Raw genomic sequence first — 20,998 nt, forward strand, 5'->3', positions numbered from 1 at the left:
CAGCACTCTACACTACTGAAGAAGACATCTGTTGGGAAAATAACACAGCATGGCACAGATCATCCAAGAAATTCTGGGACTCTATTAGGGACAATTTTTATTCCAGAAGGTGGAGAAAGCTACTAGGGGAGAGGCTGTTCTAGATTTGATTTTGACAAATAGGGAGGAACTGGTTGAGAATTTGAAAGTGGAAGGCAGCTTGGGTGAAAGTGATCATGAAATCATAGAGTTCATGATTCCAAGGAATAGTAGGAGGAAGAACAGCACAATAAAGACACTGGATATCAAGAAGGCAGACTTTAGAAAACTCGGGAAGTTGGCAGTTAAGATCCCATGGCAACAGGGCTGTCCTTAGGGAGGTGCAGGGCCTGGGACAACCCCCCCTCCACTCCAGGCCCCACCCAACCCTGCCCCTTCCAACCCCCACCCCCATTCTGCCCTGCCTCTTCCTGCCCCTGCTCTACCCTGCCCCCATTCCGCCCCTTCCCCCAAACCCCCATCCTCTCCTCTCCCGAGTGATGCCAGGAGCGGGCGACCATCCCAAACTGTCCAATGGATGGCTCGGCTCTGCATGGGAAGCAAGTCTAAAGGGGAAGACAATTCGAGAGAGTTGGAAATTACTCAAGGAGACATTATCAAGGGCACAAGTGTAACCTATCCCACTGCATAGAAAAGAGAGGAAGGATGGCAAGAGACCACCCTGGCTTAACCAGGAGATCTTCAAGGATCTGAAACTCAAGACTCCTACAAAAAGTGGAAATTAGGTCAAATTACAAAGGATAACTAAAAACAAATAACACAAGCAGGTAGGGACAAAATTAGAAAGGCCATGGCACAAAATGAGATTAAATTATCTAGAGACATAAAGGGTAACAAAAAGTCATTCTATAAATACAGTAAAAGCAAGGACAGGTTAGACCCGTTACTCAAGGAGGAGAGAAAGACAATAACAGAAAATGTGGAAATGGCAGAAGTGCTAAATGACTTTTCTGATTCGGTTTTCACCAAAAAGTTTCATAGTGATTGAATGTCTAATGTAGTGAATGCCTGTTAAAATGAGGTAGAATCTGGGGCTTAGATAGGGAAAGAACAAGTTAACATGATTTAGACAAGTTAGATCTCTTCAACTTGCCAGGACCTGATGAAATACAATCTAGAATACTCAAAGAGCTGATTGTGGAGATATCTGTGCCATTAGCTATTATCTTCGAAAAGTCATGGAAGACAGGGGAGATTCCAGAGGACTTTTAGAGGGCAAATATAATGCAAGTCTATAGAAGAGGGGATAAGGACAACCTGGGGAATTACAGGTGAATCAGCTTAACTTCAGTTCCCAGAAAGATAATGGAGCAAATAATTAAGCAATCAGTTTGCAAACACCTAGAAGATAATAAGGTGATAAGTAACAGTCAGCATGGATTTGTCAAGATCAAATTGTGTCAAACCAACCTGATAGCTTTCTTTGACAGAGTAACACTCCTTGCGGATGGGGGAGAAGCGGTAGATGTGGTATATCTTGACTTTCGTATGGCCTTGTCTACACTGGCACTTTAGAGCGCTGAAATTTTCTCGCTCAGAGGTTGGAAAAAACACCCCCCTGAGTAATGCAAGTTTCAGCGCTCTAAAATTTCAGTGTAGTCACATCACCAGTGCTGTTAGCGACACCCCTCATGGGGGTGGCTTTTTTAGAGCGCTGGGAGATCTCTCTCCTAGTGCTGGTGCCACGATTACACACTGGTGCCGCGGCAGAGCTTTACCATTGCTAATGTAGACAAAGCCTAAGACTTTTGATACTGTCTCACATCACAGTCTCATTAACTAGGGAAATACAGCCTAGATGGATCTACTATAAGGTGGTTGTGACGGGTTGGATCACAGAAACCCCCTTGGGAGCTGCCACCAGATGTGCAAAGACTACCCCTGCTTCTGTTTTTTCTGCCAGCTCAGGACTCCAGCACCCTGTCTTGCTGAGCCAGACACTCCCGTCTGGCTTCAGACACAGACCCAGGGTCTGAATCACTTGTCCCAAAGCTGCAAGTTTACCTGAAAACAGCTCGCAGTAGCGTGCTTGTCTTTAGCACTCAGATGCCCAACTCCCAATGGGGTTTAAACCCAGATAAATCCGTTTTACCCTGCATAAAGCTTATGCAGGGCAAACTCATAAATTGTTCGCCCTCTATAACACTGATAGAGAGATATGCACAGTTGTTTGCTCCCCCAGGTATTAATACATACTCTGAGTAAATTACTAAATAAAAAGTGATTTTATTAAATACAGACAGTAGGATTTAAGTGGTTCAAAGTAGTAACAGACAGAACAAAGTAAGTTACCAAGCAAAATAAAATAAAATGCGCAAATCTATGCCTAATCAAACTAAATACAGATAATCTCACCCTCAGAGAGGCTTCAGTAAGTTTTTCTCAGACTGGACATCTTCCAGGCCTGGGCACAATCCTTTCCCCTGGTACAGCTCTTGTTGCAGCTCAGGTGGTAGCTAGGGGATTCTTCATGATGGCTCCTCTCCCTCTCTGTTCTCTTCCCCCCTTTATATATCTTTTGCATAAGGCGGGAACTCTTTGTCTCTCTGGTTTTCCACCCCCCCTCACTGGAAAAGCACCAGGTTAAAGATGGATTTCAGTTTAGGTGACATGATCACATGTCACTGCAAGACTTCATTACTCACTTGCCAGCACACACATATACAGGAAGACTCACAGGTAAATACAGCCATCTGCAGACAATGGGAGTCATCAAGATTCCAAACCATCATTAATGGTCCACACTTTACACAATTACAATAGGCCCTCAGAGTTACATTTTATATTTCTAGTTTTAGATACAAGAGTGGTACATTTATACAAATCAGATGATCACACTCAGTAGTTTATAAGCTTTGTAATGATACCTTACAAGAGACCTTTTGCATGAGGCATATTCCAGTTACTTACATTCACTTATTACCGTATTTTCTTTAAAACTATCTCAGTTACATTATATTGACTTATTATCAAGTTTTTATAAAACCATATAGACTGCACAACGTCACACCCTCCTCCTGAACTTACTGCCAGAGACTTGGACACTGACCATGGCGGAGGCAGTATACCTAAAATTCGTTTTTGGGCTCCCCTATGGGGCAGACACTCCTGTGTCCCCCAAAAGGGAAAGAGACCCTGACCCAGCTGTAGGCTCACAGCTTCCAGCTATGAGGGACCTTTCGCTGGCCAGCAAAATCCCCCCCCTTTCACTCAGTTTGGGTTTGCTTCCAGCTAGAGTCCTTGGGGTTTGTTCCCACCGAAGCAGTCACCAGGACCCCAACTTCCAGCTCCAGGATACATGTCTCTGTGCACCTCTTCCACTCCATTACAGCCAGGTTATGCTTCTGGGTCTTAATTGCTTTGTTTCTTAAGTCCAGGCTGGTGGGCAGCCTTTTCTTTTTCCAGGTCAGGCTTTCCCCAGGCAAATTGTACATTAATTTCCATTTGTCTTTCCTTGAGACTATCACTTGATGAGCTGGGATACCACAGAGAACACCCTCCTGCCAGAACAGGCACCCCTCCACTCCTGTCTTGCTAAATTAGACACCCCAGTCAGCTTCAGCACAGACAGAGGTTGGGCCACACCCATCTGCAGTTCACTGAAACTGAGATGCACTCAGCTCAGGGGCTTCTTAGTTAACAGAGACATTTCCAGCGCCCATTGTTCAGTTTTTCTGGGCAATTTGCAACTTGTGTAGTTTTAACTTCTTTTGATCTTCATTTTTACTTATTTTGCTTCCTTTTCTGTCCCTACTTCCCTTTCCCGAAATAAGCAAACAGAAAATAACAAACCAGTAACCACTTTGTCTGTTTTCCAGCCACCACACTTAAAACTTACTTAAAATCACTACCAGTATCTCAAAGCAAACAGCTGTGCACAGATCCTGCCGACTACGCCACTGTGACGGGTTGGATCACAGAAACCCCCTTGGGAGCTGCCACCAGATGTGCAAAGACTACCCCTGCTTCTGTTTTTTCTGCCAGCTCAGGACTCCAGCACCCTGTCTTGCTGAGCCAGACACTCCCATCTGGCTTCAGACACAGACCCAGGGTCTGAATCACTTGTCCCAAAGCTGCAAGTTTACCTGAAAACAGCTCGCAGTAGCGTGCTTGTTTTTAGCACTCAGATGCCCAACTCCCAATGGGGTTTAAACCCAGATAAATCCGTTTTACCCTGCATAAAGCTTATGCAGGGCAAACTCATAAATTGTTCGCCCTCTATAACACTGATAGAGAGATATGCACAGTTGTTTGCTCCCCCAGGTATTAATACATACTCTGAGTAAATTACTAAATAAAAAGTGATTTTATTAAATACAGACAGTAGGATTTAAGTGGTTCAAAGTAGTAACAGACAGAACAAAGTAAGTTACCAAGCAAAATAAAATAAAATGCGCAAATCTATGCCTAATCAAACTAAATACAGATAATCTCACCCTCAGAGAGGCTTCAGTAAGTTTTTCTCAGACTGGACATCTTCCAGGCCTGGGCACAATCCTTTCCCCTGGTACAGCTCTTGTTGCAGCTCAGGTGGTAGCTAGGGGATTCTTCATGATGGCTCCTCTCCCTCTCTGTTCTCTTCCCCCCTTTATATATCTTTTGCATAAGGCGGGAACTCTTTGTCTCTCTGGTTTTCCACCCCCCCTCACTGGAAAAGCACCAGGTTAAAGATGGATTTCAGTTTAGGTGACATGATCACATGTCACTGCAAGACTTCATTACTCACTTGCCAGCACACACATATACAGGAAGACTCACAGGTAAATACAGCCATCTGCAGACAATGGGAGTCATCAAAATTCCAAACCATCATTAATGGTCCACACTTTACACAATTACAATAGGCCCTCAGAGTTACATTTTATATTTCTAGTTTTAGATACAAGAGTGGTACATTTATACAAATCAGATAATCACACTCAGTAAATTATAAGCTTTGTAATAATACCTTACAAGAGACCTTTTGCATGAGGCATATTCCAGTTACTTACATTCACTTATTACCGTATTTTCTTTAAAACTATCTCAGTTACATTATATTAACTTATTATCAAGTTTTTATAAAACCATATAGACTGCACAACGTCACAGTGGTTGCAGAACTGGTTGGAAAACCGCTCCCAGAGAGTAGTTATCAGTGGTTTGCAGTCAGGCTGGAAGGGCATAATGAGTGTGATCCCACAGAGATCAGTTCTGGGTCCAGTTCTATTCAATATCTTCATCAATGATTTAGATGATGGCATAGAGAGTACACTTATAAAGTTTGTGGAGATACTAAGCAGGAAGGTTTTGCAAGTGCTTTGGAGGACAGGATTCTAATTCAAAATTATTTAAATAAACTGGAGAAAAGGTCTGAAGTAAATAGAATGAAATTCAATAAGGACAAATGCAAACTACTCCACTTAGGAAGGAACAATCTGATGCACACATACAAAATGGGAAATGACTACCCAGGAAGGAGTACTGTGGAAAGGGATCTAGTGGTCATAGTGGACCACAAGCTAAATATGAGTCAACAGTGTAACACTGTTGCAAAAAAAGCAAACATCCTTCTGGGACGTATTAGCAGGAGTGTTGAAAGCAAGACACAAGAAGTAATTCTTTCACTCTACTCTATGCTGATAAGGCCTTAGCTGGAGTATTGTGTACAGTTCTGGACACCACATTTCAGGAAGGATAGTGGACAAATTGGAGAAAGTCCAGAGAAGAGCAACAAAAATGATTAACGGTGTACAAAACATGAGCTATGAGGGAAGATTGAAATAACTGGATTTGTTTAGTATGAAGAAGAGAAGACTGAGAGGGGATATGCTAACAGTTTTCAAGTGCCTAAAAAGTTGCTACAAGGAGCAGGGAGAAAAATTGTTTTCATCAACCTTTGAGGACAGGACAAGAAGCAATGGGCTTAAATTGCAGCAAGGGAGATTTATGTTGGACATTAGGAAAAACTTCCTGTCAGGGTGGTTAAGCAATGGAATAAATTGCCTAGGGAGGTTGTGGAATCTCCATCACTGGAGGTTTTTAAGAGCAGGTTAGACAAACACCTGTCAGGGATGGTCGAGAAATGAAAATTAGTCCTGCCATGAGTGCAGGGGACTGGACTAGATGACCTCTCTAGATCCCTTCCAGTCCTACGATTCTATGGTACTAGAGCAATAGTTGGAGATTTCCTTAAAATTCTCAGTGTAGACAAGGCCTATGAGTGGGAGCAAGGATCTCCTCTCAGTGGCTCCAGGCAAAAATCCACAAGCAAATACTGATGGCTGTTCAGAGGTGGCCACTTGAAAAGAGGTGATGGGTCTCTTGTCACTTACCCTGAGCTAGAGCGTAGCCGTTCCCTTTCTCCCTGCAGAGAGAAAGTAAATTTCAGTGAATGCAGCTCCCAAGGCAAGAACTGACTCCGATCTGCGTCCGCAGCTCAGAAACAGGGCCCCTGGCCCAGCACAGACCCCTGGCGCTCAGTAATGGACTCAAGGTCTGAGGCGCTCATTATCGGCAGGAGAGAAAGACACAATGAGACGGTTTCCAAAGACCTCGGTGCACTGGGTGCTGAGCTCTTTGGAAAACCTAGACTCATATAAACTGTAACCCGCATCCAGTTTCTAGGTCTGGCCCTCCAGCAGCTCCCATTGGGCGTCACTGGCTCACTCGCACTGTGGGTCAGTCACACCATACTGACACTGGCTCCTGTATTGCTATTGTCCTTAGGGGTGTGTGCAGGGCCCAGCAAGTTCAGGGAATCCAACCATTCCAACTCTTTACCTGGGCATTTCTTTTTCCAGACGACTACTCCGATTATTACACCAAACAGGACAACTGCAGTGATAACTCCAGCCACAATGGGAATCAGATTGTTATTTGGTTCTGAAAGTGAATGGAGAGAATGATCAGTGGGGAAAAATCCCCATTAAAACCCTCTTTCATCCCTCTGCAGGGATCAGTCAGTCAGCTCCCCAGATAAGGGCTGAGTCCTGCAATCCTCTACCCCTTCCAGTGCAGCCACCCTGCACTACATCCCATCATGGAAAGTCCTGGACACAACCTCTATTAGTTCAATAATAATAAATATTTAGCACTTAAAATATATGACATTTATAACATTAATCAATCCTCAGTGTGTGGGAGGATGGATGTCAGTATCATCCCTAAATCGGAGGGGGAAAGACTTCCTGAAGGTCACACAGTGAGTCAGTGCAAGAGCCAAGGACAGAACCCAGGAGTCCTGGCTCCCAGCCCCTAATCCCATCTTGACCACGCTGGCTTTCATGACTAATGGAACACAGTCGCATTGTGCGATTCTGGTGACAAACTGGAAACTGACCTCAAAGCTCTGGATTTCCCTGCCATGAATGGAATTACAGACACAATGCATGTTTTTAGAGGAGGCAGGAATTGAACAGGAGAGGATAGAGATATTTTAATACTGTTCTTGATTTATATAAACCTGTTAAACCCCGAGTTCTCTATACACATTCAGTTTCACTAATCAGCTTCTCCTGTTGTCTGAAAGAGGCACATAATACTGAAAAAAGAAAAATATTTATAAGAGAATAAGGAAATGTGGTTTATGACACAAAAATTGGCAGGGGATGTGGTAGCAGGATTCTGATGTGAAACCATCTGTTGACTAGATTTCCAGTGAAGGCTGCCCTTTTAGAAATTGTTTGCACTTCCAATTAACCAAGCAAAAAGATGGCTGGTAGGCAGCTCCATGTGTAATAAATTCTTCCTCGACTTTCTTGTGCTAGGGGCATAAGAGACTCTCCCCCTGATGCAGGGCTCTAAACTGCCTCCTCGCTCCATTCCAAGGCCATACCCCCTCTTCCAGCATCACTGCGCACAAAAACAAGCTGCTCCCAAAATTAAATCTCTACCTCTGGCCACATGGGCAAGAATGAAGGGCCCCCAGACCTGTGTTTTTGAGAACCTGCTGAAGTTGACAACAGGCTGGAAGCTGAAGCAAGACAAATTCTGACTGCAAATAAGGGGCAGATTTGAGCTTCCCTTGGAATGTGGTAAATTCTCCATCCCTTGGAGACTTTACATCTGGAATGGGCATCTCTTTCTGAAGGATCAGCTCTAGTTTGCCCACAGGCTACCAGGTTGGTCCCTGGTCTGATTCCCTGCCCTGGGCTATGCAGGAGCTCTGACTGCTCTCTTCCAGCCATAATGTCTCATTGTTAATCTTCTCCCTTCAGAGACACTACACTGTATTGCTGAGATGTATCCAACAGCCCCAGAGGCAGCAAACTGGGGAGCAAGACATGAGTCCCAGGCACTGCAGGTCCCAACTCTAGCACAGAAACTTGACTGCAGAGGGACAGGGCCAAAGAGGACAGGGCCTCACAGACCCTAAGGAAATTCTGGCTTCAGCCTATAAATCCAAATGAGAATTTTTCAGGGGTTGAGTTTAACGGATTCCCCCCCCCCCCCCCACAGGAACACAGACAAACACACAAACTTCTTACCCCAGGAGACAGAGAGTGGCTCTAACAGGCTTTCATGCTCCACGTGACATGAATAATGGGCTTTGATCTTGGGATCGATCTCCATTGTCACCCAGGTCTGGTAGGTCCCATCCCCACTGGGTAGGATGCCTTCAGAGTAGGTCTCTTGCTGTCTGCTCTCCCCATTTCTCAGCCAGGTCACAGTGATGTCCCGTGGGTAGAACCCACTGACCTTACAGGAGAGGGTGGTGAGGCCGTCATGAGATGCCCTGTCACTCACTCTAGCTGTTGGGCGCACTAGGAAAAAGAGGAAACTGAAGTTAGTTGTTTTCAAGCTCTAATCCAGGCAGTCTTTGCTGGAGCTTTGCAACATGAAATTCTGAGACCCCAGCAGTGGGAGAGGATAAGAGTCGATGAGACGGAAACCCTCTGATGAGATAGAACCATCATGTTAGAGGATTTCTGTGCCAAAGTCACAGCATCAGCAATGGTGAATCCTGAATCCAGGTCCCTGACCAAATTCTATTAATGTGGTAAGCAGAAGCTTTTGCTCCCAGCCACAGTGACACAAGTACCTTGAAAGGCTTCACTAAGCTCCAGATACAGGTGTCAATCATATGCTAGGTTTGTGCCCATCTCCTCTCAGTCCCTGGATATGAAAGAGGAAATAATCTTGCCCTAGCCATGGAGCAAAAACTGAACTAGATAAACTGGCCAATTAAAGATGGAAAGGACCCATTTAACAAAAAGTGACACACAGTGCTAAACTGCCCCTCAAACTAGTTAATATTAATTGGCTAATTTCTCATAGGTTGTTACCAAAACTATTTACCCCAATATTATGGATTTCAAAGGGATTTAAACTTATGTTGAAAATCAGTTTCCCAGCCTCTTGGTACTGAAATATACATTACATTGCTGTGTATGGGTTTTTCATCTTGGCATTTGTAAAGAGGGACAAGGACAAGATAATGTTCTGCTGAGGTTTGTGAGAGAAATAAGCAACTAGTATAATTGTTGCAAAAAACTGGGTACCAATTTCAAGTAACCTTGAACAGCAAACACAAACTGTTTGGGAAGGGAAAGATTAGAGTGTGTAATGATGCTAACTAATTTGGGAAATTTGTGTCCATGGTAACAGATAAGGTACATACAGGGGTAACAGTGAGTGAACATTTTGAAGCAGACTACGCTGCAACTGTCCTCCTGAGATGGTGTGTTAAAGCATTTAACCTCTTCCCTTCTATGTTTGTGATAATTAATTTTTAACTAAAAAGCTTTGGTAATAAATTTGACTGAGTGTGATTATCTGATGTCTTATAGATAAAAGAATCAAGTAATAAGCATGAAATCATTGCAGCAAAGGTAGGTCTTGAGGGGGAAAGCTTTAAGGAGGACAAGGGGAGCCTTCTTCCACATTAGTATGGGGAGGGCAATTCCACATGTAGGGGATGGCATGGAAGGAAGCACATAGATGACTGTGGGAGAAGTTTGGACAAAGAGGCAACAAGGACAAAACTACCATCATTGGTGGAACACAGGGGCTGGGTGTAACACAAGAAATATGATGGTACAGACAGTGAATGCGGAAGAATTACATGGTGAATGAAGCTGGTGTCCATAGAAATGGTGTCACTTCCATAATTAAGCTTGAGTGGAGCTTTCTCTACAGAGTCTGTTTTTCAGAGTGCTCTAACATGCATACACACAGGCAGATTACCTTGATAACACTGCATCACACCAGGGGAAGAGGTAGAATTTGTGGTGTGAATTTGGGCTCATTTGGTCAAGTGGCTCTGGAGATGCAGCTTCTCTACAGTGAGCTGCTTTTAATACTTTCAATTTCTTACTTTTTTTTCCAGCAGAGCTGGGGGGTGGGGAAGATTTTGTTTCCCCACCCATCCCTGGTGCAAGGTTAGCTGAACGGCCCCCAAATCCCCTGCTCCATTTTGGAACTGGGGCTGGGGAATGGAGATGTAACTAGTAGTGACCTCTTGAGTGGGGCTTGTTCCCCTGACTTACCTTTCCTCTGCAGAGTCTCCTTCCCGTACTCTAGAGAACTCCTTAGCCAGGGAATACATTCCTTCTCCAGGTAGTATTTCCACTGCTGGTTGTCACATATCTCAGCATCCCATCTCCTCTTGGTGATCTGAGCCCCAATATCTGCTGCTACCCAAGTCATGGTCTCTCTATCGAAGGTAAGAAAGTCTCGTCCATCATATGAATCCTGGTGAAACCCCTGAATGACGTTATCTTCCCGGAGATCACAGCCTTGTATCATCTGGATAATGTGAAACCCTGAAACACACAGGCAGGATCCAGGGGGCTGGGTCAAGATCAGAGCAGCTGAGGGTCAGCAGCAGCCTCTCTGAAAATCTCACCAAGACCCCACTGCAGGTAGCCTAGTGGGTCCTCCCCTTGCTACCGGGCCCTCCCTCGAGCCCTCCCACCCCTGAGAAACTGGGTTCCCCTTTATGCCTTTAGGCCCTATACCCTCCCAGCTCCTTTCCGGAGGGAACCCAAACCCGCAGGGGGCTCCCCCTCAATACAGTTGGATTTTGTACACTAAAGACCCCAACCGCAGAGAACTTTAAGGAGTACCTCACTGCTGCTTGTTCTTGTATGCTCCCTGCAGGGGGTGCAGGGTGGCACAACCCCAAAGGGAGTACTCTGGATATTGCAGGGGTCTGTCCCCTCCAGCTCTCTTCTGCTCTCTGAGGATCCCCCCAATTCTGGTAGTCAGGATCATTCTGGAGAAGAGAGGGAGTGCAGGAGGTCTGTACCCCACTCTCTCCTGCTCTCGTTGTATTAATTTTGCCAGGTCTCCAGGGTCACTTGGTCCCCCACCTCCTCCATTCACAGTACCCTCATGGTTCCATGGGGAGGGGTACAGGTCTGTCCCCCCCACTAACTTCTACACTAGTTTTAATGACCTCACAGAATCCCCGGGTCACTCTGTTTCCCTGCCCCATCTTCCCTGTGCCCCCAGCTCAATCTAGGAACTGCAAAGAACCAGTTTCGGATGCTTGGCCTCTTTTTCTCATGACCATTGTCTCAAGGTGATTCCCTGTAAGGATCAGGTCATTGACGGCCCTTATTAAGCTGGCCTCCATTTTCCTACAGCCAGGCTAATCTTCACAACGTCACCATCTTGCACACAACCAAGACCACGCTTAGTTAATACAGCCAGGAGGCAGGGAGGGAGACTGGGGGCAGGAGGGATGTTGGGATGGGGACAGGAAGGAGAATTTAGGGGACAGGAAGGCTGTGGGGAACAGAGAACACTATGGGGATCATGAGGAAGACTGAAACATGTAGGGAACTGATCAGACCCCTAGCCTGGCAAATAGGGCAGAATGTGGTTGCACAAAAATAACCCACACAGGGTCCCAAATATTTTCACCCTCCCCCCCACACACACCCCGCATTAGATACATCGAGGTAAATGCCTTGATTTTCAGCAATGACTAATGATTATGGGTGCCCAACAGAGACCTTTTAAAGGGGCCTGATCAGAAAGTGGTAGCACCTGGCCTCTGCATATCAGACACCCCAAAATCACTAATCACTTTTGGAAAAATGTAGGCCAAGGGATTAAAATACAATTTGGTGTCACAGCCATAGGTGAGAGCTAAGTGCACTAAGCTGTGTCACAGAATCATAGAATATCAGGGTTGGAAGAGACCTCAGGTGGTCATCTAGTCCAACCCCCTGCTCAAAGCAGGACCAACACTAACTAAAGGGATAGCTCAGTGGGTCGAGCGTTGGCCTGCTAAACCCAGGGTTGTGAGTTCAATCCTTGAGGGGGCCACTTGGGGATCTGGGGCAAAATCAGTACTTGGTCCTGCTAGTGAAGGCAGGGGGCTGGACTCGATGACCTTTCAAGGTCCCTTCCAGTTCTAGGAGATGGGATATCTCCATTTATTTATTTATTAATTTATTATCCCAGCCAGGGGATGTCAAGCCGGGCCTTAAAAACCTCCAAGGAAGGAGACTCCACCACCTCCCTAGGTAACCCATTCCAGTGCTTCACCATCCTCTTAGTGAAATAGTGTTTCCTAATATCCAACCTAGTCCTCCCCCATTGCAACTTGAGACCATTGCTCCTTGTTCTGTCATCTGCCACCACTGAGAACAGTCTAGCTCCATCCTCTGTGGAACCCCCCTTCAGGTAATTGAAGACTGCTATCAAATCCCCCGTCATTCTTCTCTTCTGCAGACTAAATAAGACTCCCTCAGCCTCTCCTCGTAAGTCATGTGCCCCAGCCCCCCTAATAATTTTCATTGCCCTCCGCTGGACTCTCTCCAATTTGTCCACAACCCTTTTGTAGTGGGGGGCCCAAAACTGGATGCAGTACTCCAGGTGTGGCCTCACCAGTGCTGAAAAGAGGGGAATAATCATTTCCGTCCTAAGTGCAGGACTCTGCACTTGTCCTTGTTGAACCTCATCAGATTTCTTTTGGCCCAATCCTCCAATTTGTCTACATCACTTTGGACCCTATCCCTACCCTCCAGCGTATCTACCTCTCTCCCCTGCTTAGTGTCATCTGCAAACTTGCTGAGGATGCAATCTATCCCATTATCCCTGAACTATGCCCCAGATTTGGACAAAAAACAGTTACTAACCTTCCTGTAACGGTTGTTCTTAGAGATGTGTTGCACACGTCCATTCCACGCTAGGTGTGTGTGCCCCACGCGCAGTCGCTGGAAATTTTCCCCTCAATGCCTCCTGTCAGGCTGGCCCTCATGCCTGCTGGTACCATGCGCTCACGGCGCAATACTAGGGGCATGGTCAACCCCGCACCTTCTCAGTTCCTTCTTGCTGGCAACTCTGACAGAGGGGTAGGACGGTGGGTCGTTAAATGGACACGTGCAACACGTCTCAAAAAACAACAGTTACAGAAAGGTTAGTAACCATTTTTTCTCCTTCAAATGCTTGCACATATCCATTCCACGTTCAGCGACTCCCAAGCAGTACCGTAAGAGGTGGGCTTGGAGTTCATGGACACGTGGATTGCAACATTGCCCAATCAAACCCAGTGTCATCTCTAGCTTGCTGAGTGATGGTGTAGTTGGAAGAAAAAGTATGTCCCGACGCCCAGGTCGCTGCTCTACAAATGTCCTGGATCAGGCCTGGGCCACGAAAACCACTGAGGAAGCTTGTGCTCTCATAGAATGGGCTGTCAGGAAGGCAGGTGGTGGGATACCTGCCTGCTCGTAGCACATATGAGTGCACAATGTGATGCACAATGAAATTGTCTGAGCCGAAATGGGTAAGGCTTTCATCCTATCAGCTACTGCCACAAAGAGCTGCGTGGATTTACAGATCGACTTTCTATATAGAACACTAGGACGCCCTGCCTAACATCCAGAGTATGGAGATGTCATTCCTTCCTATTCTTGTGCGGCTTCGGGAAGAAAATGGGCAGGAAAATAGCCTGATTACTATGAAATGGTGAGACTACCTTTGGGAGGAACACAGGTTGGGGGCGAAGTTGTACCTTGTCGTTAAAGAACACTGCATACGGAGGTTTTGACATAAGAGCTCTAATCTCCGACACCCTCCTGACTGAGGTAATTGCTTCCAGAAAGGCGACCTTCCAGGAAAGGTACAACAGAGGGCACAATGCCAGTGGCTCAAAGGGAGGCCCCGTGAGCTCTGATACGACCAAATTTAAGTCCCCCAAGGGGATGGGTTCCTAGATTTGCAGGTACAGCCTTTCAAAGCCCTTGAGGAAGTGAATGGACATTTTGTGTGAAAAAACTGATCGACCACCCAGCAGTGGGTGGAACGCTGAGATCACTCTAGGTGTACTGTAACAGATGAAATCGCTAGACCTGGCTAGTTCAGATGAAGCAGATACTCCAGAACAGTCTGGAGAGATGACTCAGTGGGTGAGAGGCAGGGGCTCTGGAACAGGGGGGCCAAGGCCCTGCCACTTTAGCAGCGGGCGAGAGCCAGGGGAGTGGAAGCCTCAGAAGAAAAGGTGGAGTGGGGGTGGGGCTTCAGGGGAAGAAGCAGAACCACAGTTTCAGTGCCTGCACACTCCCCACACTTGCAGGGGCAAAGGAGTGGCCAGACACAAGTTGCACTCCCCTGCACTCACCATGCTTGTCCAGTCTTAGAGATTGGGAGTGCAGGGGAGTGCAACCTGTCAGACAGCTGCTTTTTATGTTTCTTTCTTGGCACTGGGCATGGGGAACTGAGGTACTCGGTGCTAAGTTTGACTGGCTCCACTCAGAAGCAGGTCTGAGTGTCGCATCCATCTGGAGGGACTTCAGCCTGGCCTCCCTGTCCTTTTTCATATGTGGACTGAACCGGTGGCAGAGCTGACAGCGATCCGCAATAGGAGTCTCACCCAAGCACTTTAGACACCTAGAGTGCAGGTCGCTCAAAGGCATGGGCTTGCCGCAGGAGGCACAGGGTTTGAAGTCCGGAGACCAAGGCAGGCCCAGCTCCAGGAGCGGAGGACACTCTGCTATGAGAGTCCAAATAACTATTTACACCAATCAACTAAAGTCCAAAACTGAGAAAACAACGAAGGGGAAAAGAGATGGAGTAACAATGAGAGAATCTTGAGTGGTCACTGAGAATCTTGAGTGCCGAAGCAAGAGGAGCAGTTCCAGTGACCACCACGGACAGTAAGAAGGAACTGAGAGGATGCGGAGTTGGTTGGACCCCTTATACCACACCATGAGCAAGCGGCACCAGAGGGTGTTAGAGCCAACCCGACGGATACAACTAAGGGAAAAACTGTGTGTGCACACGCCTAACATGGAATGGACATGTGCAAGCACTCGAAGAAACAACACACCACTCCCATCAACACTGCAAATCCCCTTCCCTCTGAGGACGATGCCTCCCCAGCTCCTCCTCCTCATTTCCTACCACCCCTTTTCCTGTTGCCAACTCTGGTGATTTCATGGTATTTGGTACTTATATGGACACCTCTCTATGTTTAGAGGACTGGATGGGACACTGAGGAGGCATGAGGAGCAAGAGGGAGTGTGAGGGTGGGTAGCACCCTTGTGTAACTCCCCAACCAGTACTGACTACTGAGCTATAGAATCCTCCTTAGCAGCTGCACCCTAACTGACTTACCTGTAAAGGGTTAAGAGGTAAACTTAACATGAGTTGGCACCTGACCAGGGGAACCAATAGGAAGCTGCACCCTTTCAAATTGGGGGAACTGCTGGGTGTGTGGGTCTTTTGTTCTCTAGGGGGAGAGAGAGACAGGACAACAACCAGGCTGAAAAGTTTGAGCCAGGTATACAAATCATCAGCATCATACCTAGAAACTACTCATTTGGAACCACAGATATGTAAGTAGATGAGGAATGTCTAATTAAATGCAATTAAATTTAATTCTTTATTTTGGGTTTGTGGATTCCCCTGTGCTAACCCCAGGTGCCTTTGTTTTGTTTCTGTTTACTTGTAAGCTTTACGCTGGACCCCAAGAAAGTAATGTTTAGTGTTTAATCTCTAACAGCCTGAATTTTCAGATGTTTTCTTTCTTTTTCCAATAAAATTTACCTTTTTTAAGAACCTGATTGGATTTCTGTGTCTTAAGAGGTTTGTGCACATGTTTTTTAGTTAGCTGGTGGCAACAGCTGATTTCTTTTTTTCTTTTCCTTTCTCCGCTCTTCCCTGGATTGGGGGGGGGAGGGTGAAAGGGCTTAAGGGTACCCCACAGGAAAGAATTCCTAAGTGCGCCTTCCTGGGCTCTCAAAGGGGTTCTGCACTTGGGTGGTAGCAGCATCCAAGGTCAGAGAAAAGCTGTAACCTTGGGAGTTTAATACAAGCCTGGAGTGGCAAGTATTAATTTTGAAAGTTCTTGCGGGCCCCCACATTCTGCACTTGAAGTGCAAGAGTGTGGAATCAGCCTTTGACATGGTGGCAGAGGTGGCAGAAGACCTGAGCCTTTCCATGACACTTGGATGTAAGCAGCGGCAGCAGATCCAGGAGCTGTGTACCAGCGTGGTGCTGATGTTTTTAGCTACCCCAGGACGGATAGAACGGGCGTACTACTCCATTGACACAGGTGATGCTCGCCCAATTAGTGCCCAACCCTACCGGATGGCTCAAGCCAAAATCGCAATAGAAAGGGAGATCAAGGACATGCTACAGGTAGGTGTAATCCACCCCTCTGAGAGTGCATGGGCCTCTGCAGTGGTTCTGGTTCCCAAACCAGATGGGGAAATCCACTTTTGCATGGACTACCATAAGCTAGATGCTGTAACTCGCCCAGAGAACTATCCAATGCCACGCACAGAAGAGCTATTGGAGAAACTGGTGGCAACAGCTGGTGCCCAGTTCATCTCTACCTTAGACTTAACTAAGGGGTACTGGCAAGTGCCACTAGATGACTCAGCCAAGGAAAGGTCAGCCTTCACCACACATGTAGGGCTGTACGAATTTAATGTGCTCCCTTTCAGACTGCAAAATACAACTGTCACCTTCCAGTGACTGGTCGATAACCTTCTGGCTGGATCTGGGGAATTTGCAGTCGTCTACCTTGACGATGTGACCATATTCTCAGATTCATGAGCAGAACACGTGGAACACCTCCAAGCTGTCTTCCAGCACATAAGGGAGGCAGGATTAACCGTTAAAGCCAAAAAGTGTCAGACAGGTCTAAACAGGGTAACTTAACTTCGACACCAGGTGGGTCAAGGAACTATCAACCCCCTACAGGCCAAAGTAAAGCCTATCCAAAATTGGCCTGTCCCTAAGTCAAAGAAGCAGGTCTGATCCTTCTTGGGCTTAGCCGGGTATTACAGACGATTTACAGGGGACAGCGGGACGGTGAAGAAATTTGGCAGCATGTGACCTTCAGAAGAAGAAAGAGGAGCGTACATGTACCAGCAATGCACATACAGGTGAGCAACCATTTCCATGTTCTCTACACAGGTACTAATGCGGAGAGTGGACTAGATGATCCATCTGAGGGAAGGGAGCAGAAGGAGACTCCACCGATTGGAAGGCATGTGATGCACTGTCCTAGGGATGGGGGTTCCACGACCACTGCTCCCAAGAGAAGGAGGAGGGCAGTGGTGGTTGGGGACTCCCTCCTCAGGGGGACTGAGTCATCTATCTGCCGTCCCAATTGGGAAAACCGAGAGGTCTGCTGCTTGCCAGGAGCTAGGATTCATGATGTGACGGAGAGACTGCCGAGACTCATCAAGCCCTCTGATCGATACCCCTTCCTGCTTCTCCATGTGGGCACCAATGATACTGCCAAGAATGACCTTGAGCGGATCACTGCAGACTACGTGGCTCTGGGAAGAAGGATAAAGGTGTTTGAGGCGCAAGGGGTGTTCTCGTCCATCCTCCCTGTGCAGGGAAAAGGCCTGGGTAGAGACCATCGAATTGTGGAAGTCAATGAATGGCTACGCAGGTGGTGTCGGAGAGAAGGCTTTGGATTCTTCGACCATGGGATGGTGTTCCAAGAAGGAGGAGTGCTAGGCAGAGATGGGCTCCACCTAATGAAGACAGGGAAGAGCATCTTCGCAAGCAGGCTGGCTAACCTAGTGAGGAGGGCTTTAAACTAGGTTCTCCGGGGAAGGAGACCAAAGCCCTGAGGTAAGTGGGGAAATGGGATACCGGGAGGAAGCACGAGCAGGAGAGTGCAAGAGGGGAGGACTCCTGTCTCAGACTGAGAAAGCAGGATGATCAGCGAGTTATCTTAAGTGCCTATACACAAATGCAAGAAGCCTGGGAAACAAGCCAGGAGAACTGGAAGTCCTGGCACAGTCAAGGAACTATGATGTGATTGGAATAACAGAGACTTGGTGGGATAACTCACATGACTGGAGTACTGTCATGGATGGATATAAACTGTTCAGGAAGGACAGGCAGGGCAGAAAAGGTGGGGGAGTTGCATTGTATGTAAGAGAGGAGTATGACTGCTCAGAGCTCCGGTATGAAACTGCAGAAAAACCTGAGAGTCTCTGGATTAAGTTTAGAAGTGTGAGCAACAAGGGTGATGTCATGGTGGGAGTCTGCTATAGACCACCAGACCAGGGGGATGAGATGGACGAGGCTTTCTTCTGGCAACTAGCAGAAGTTACTAGATCGCAGACCCTGGTTCTCATGGGAGACTTTAATCACCCTGATATCTGCTGGGAGAGCAATACAGCGGTGCACAGACAATCCAGGAAGTTTTTGGAAAGTGTAGGGGACAATTTCCTGGTGCAAGTGCTGGAGGAACCAACTAGAGGCAGAGCTCTTCTAGACCTGCTGCTCACAAACCAGGAAGAATTAGTAGAGGAAGCAAAAGTGGATGGGAACCTGGGGCCTGGTCTACGTTACGAGTTTAGGTCGACTTTAGCAGCATTAAATCGAATTAAGCCTGGACACGTTCACACGACGAAGCCCTTTCTTTCGACTTAAAGGGCCCTTTAAACCAGTTTCTTTACTCCACCTCCGACGAGGAGATTAGCGATAAAATCGGCCTTAGCGGGTCGGAATTGGGGTAGTGTGGACGGAATTCAACGTTATTAGCCTCCGGGAGCTATCCCACAGTGCTTCATTGTGACCGCTCTGGACAGCAGTCTCAACTCAGATGCACTGACCAGGTAGACAGGAAAAGCCCCGCGAACTTTTGAATTTCATTTCCTGTTTGCCCAGCGTGGAGAGCACAGGTGTCCACGCAGAGCTCATCAGCACAGGTAACCGTGATGGAGTCCCAGGATCGCAAAAGAGCTCCATCATGGACCGAACGGGAGGTACGGGATCTGCTCGCCATATGGGGAGATGAATCAGTGCTAGCTGAACTCCATAGCAGTAAACGAAATGGCAAAATATTAGAAAAGGTCTCCAAGGCCATGAAGGACAGAGGCCATAACAGGGACGCACAGGAGTGCCACGTGAAAATTAAGGAGCTAAGGCAAGCCTACCACAAAGCCAGAGAGGCAAACAGAAGGTCTGGGGCAGAGCCGCAACATGCCGCTTCTACGCGGAGCTGCATGCCATTCTAGGGGGTGCAGCCACCACTACCCCAACCGTGTGCTTTGACTCCTTCAATGGAGAAACACACAGGGAAGCGGGTTCGGGGTATGAGGAAGATGAGGATGAAGATAATGTAGATAGCTCACAGCAGCAAGGAAGCGGAGAAACCGGTTTCCCCAACAGCCAGGATATGTTTATCACCCTGGACCTGGAACCAGTAACCCCCGAACTCACCCAAGGCGTGCTCCCAGACCCTGAGGGCACACAGGGGTCCTCTGGTGAGTGTACCTTTGTAAATATTACACATGGTTTAAAAGCAAGCGTGTTTAATGATTAATGATTAATTTGCTCTGGCAATCGCGGCCAGTACAGCTACTGGAAAAGTCTGTTAACGTGTATGGGGAAGGAGCAGAAATCCTCCAGGGACATCTCCAGAAAGCTCTCCTTCTAACCCAGAACCCCCCGCGACACTGTTTTGCATCATTCAGGCATTGGGATCTCAACCCAGAATTCCAATGGGCGGCAGAGACTGCGGGAACTGTGGGATAGCTACCCATAGTGCAATGCTCCGGAAGTCGACGCTAGCCTCGGTTCTGTGGACGCGGTCCGCCGAGTTAATGCACTTAGAGCATTTTATGTGGGGACACACACAATCGGCTGTATACAACCGATTTCTATAAAACCGGCTTCTATAAATTCGACCTAATTTCATAGTGTAGATATACCCTGGGAGGCAGTGACCATGAGATGGTTGAGTTCAGGATCCTGACACAAGGAAAAAAGGAGAACAGCAGAATACGGACCCTGGACTTCAGAAAAGCAGACTTTGACTCCCTCAGGGAACTGATGGGCAGGATCCCCTGGGAGAATAACATGAGGGGGAAAGGAATCCAGGAGAGCTGGCTGTATTTTAAAGAATCCTTATTGAGGTTGCAGGAAAAAAACATCTCGATGTGTAGAAAGATTAATAAATACGGCAGGCGACCAGCTTGGCTTAACAGTGAAATCCTTGCTGATCTTAAACGCAAAAAAGAAGCTTACAAGAAGTGGAAGCTTGGACAAATGACCAGGGAGGAGTATAAAAGTATTGCTCATGCATGCAGGAGTGAAATCAGGAAGGCCAAATCACACTTGGAGTTGCAGCTGGCAAGCCATGTTAAGAGTAACAAGAAGGTTTTCTTCAGGTATGTTAGCAACAAGAAGAAAGTCAAGGAAAGTGTGGGCCCCTTGCTGAATGAGCGAGGCAACCTAGTGATAGAGGATGTGGAAAAAGCTAATGTACTCAATGCTTTTTTTGCCTCTGTCTTCACGAACAAGGTCAGCTCGCAGACTGCTGCACTGGGCAGAACAGTATGGGGAGGAGGTGACCAGCCCTCTGTGGAGAAAGAAGTGGTTCGGGACTATTTAGAAAAACTGGACAAGCACAAGTCCATGGGGCTGGATGCGCTGCATCTGAGGTTGCTAAAGGAGTTGGCGGATGTGATTGCAGAGCCATTGGCCATTATCTTTGAAAACTCATGGCGATCGGGGGAGGTCCCGGATGACTGGAAAAAGGCTAATG

At 47.1% G+C, this 20,998-nt stretch overlaps 1 protein-coding gene across 4 annotated transcripts in view; it reads right to left on the bottom strand.

Moving 5' to 3' along the window:
• Positions 1 to 2,241: 2,241 nt before the first annotated feature.
• The window catches only part of LOC135977410 (class I histocompatibility antigen, F10 alpha chain-like), a 76,621-nt gene continuing 57,864 nt past the window's right edge, over positions 2,242 to 20,998 (bottom strand). For all 4 annotated transcript variants that reach the window (XM_065578260.1, XM_065578258.1, XM_065578259.1 and 1 more), the window contains 4 exons: positions 10,509 to 10,784; positions 8,508 to 8,783; positions 6,802 to 6,903; positions 2,242 to 6,385 (listed from right to left, as the gene is read on the bottom strand). In XM_065578260.1, coding sequence (XP_065434332.1) covers positions 6,360 to 6,385; positions 6,802 to 6,903; positions 8,508 to 8,783; positions 10,509 to 10,784 — 680 coding nt within the window. In that variant the 3' untranslated portion in view covers positions 2,242 to 6,359. The remainder of the gene's footprint in view (positions 6,386 to 6,801; positions 6,904 to 8,507; positions 8,784 to 10,508; positions 10,785 to 20,998) is intronic.

The sequence above is a fragment of the Chrysemys picta genome, chromosome 25, assembly GCF_011386835.1.
Source record: "Chrysemys picta bellii isolate R12L10 chromosome 25, ASM1138683v2, whole genome shotgun sequence".
In the NCBI taxonomy this organism is placed as follows: Eukaryota; Metazoa; Chordata; order Testudines; family Emydidae; genus Chrysemys; species Chrysemys picta.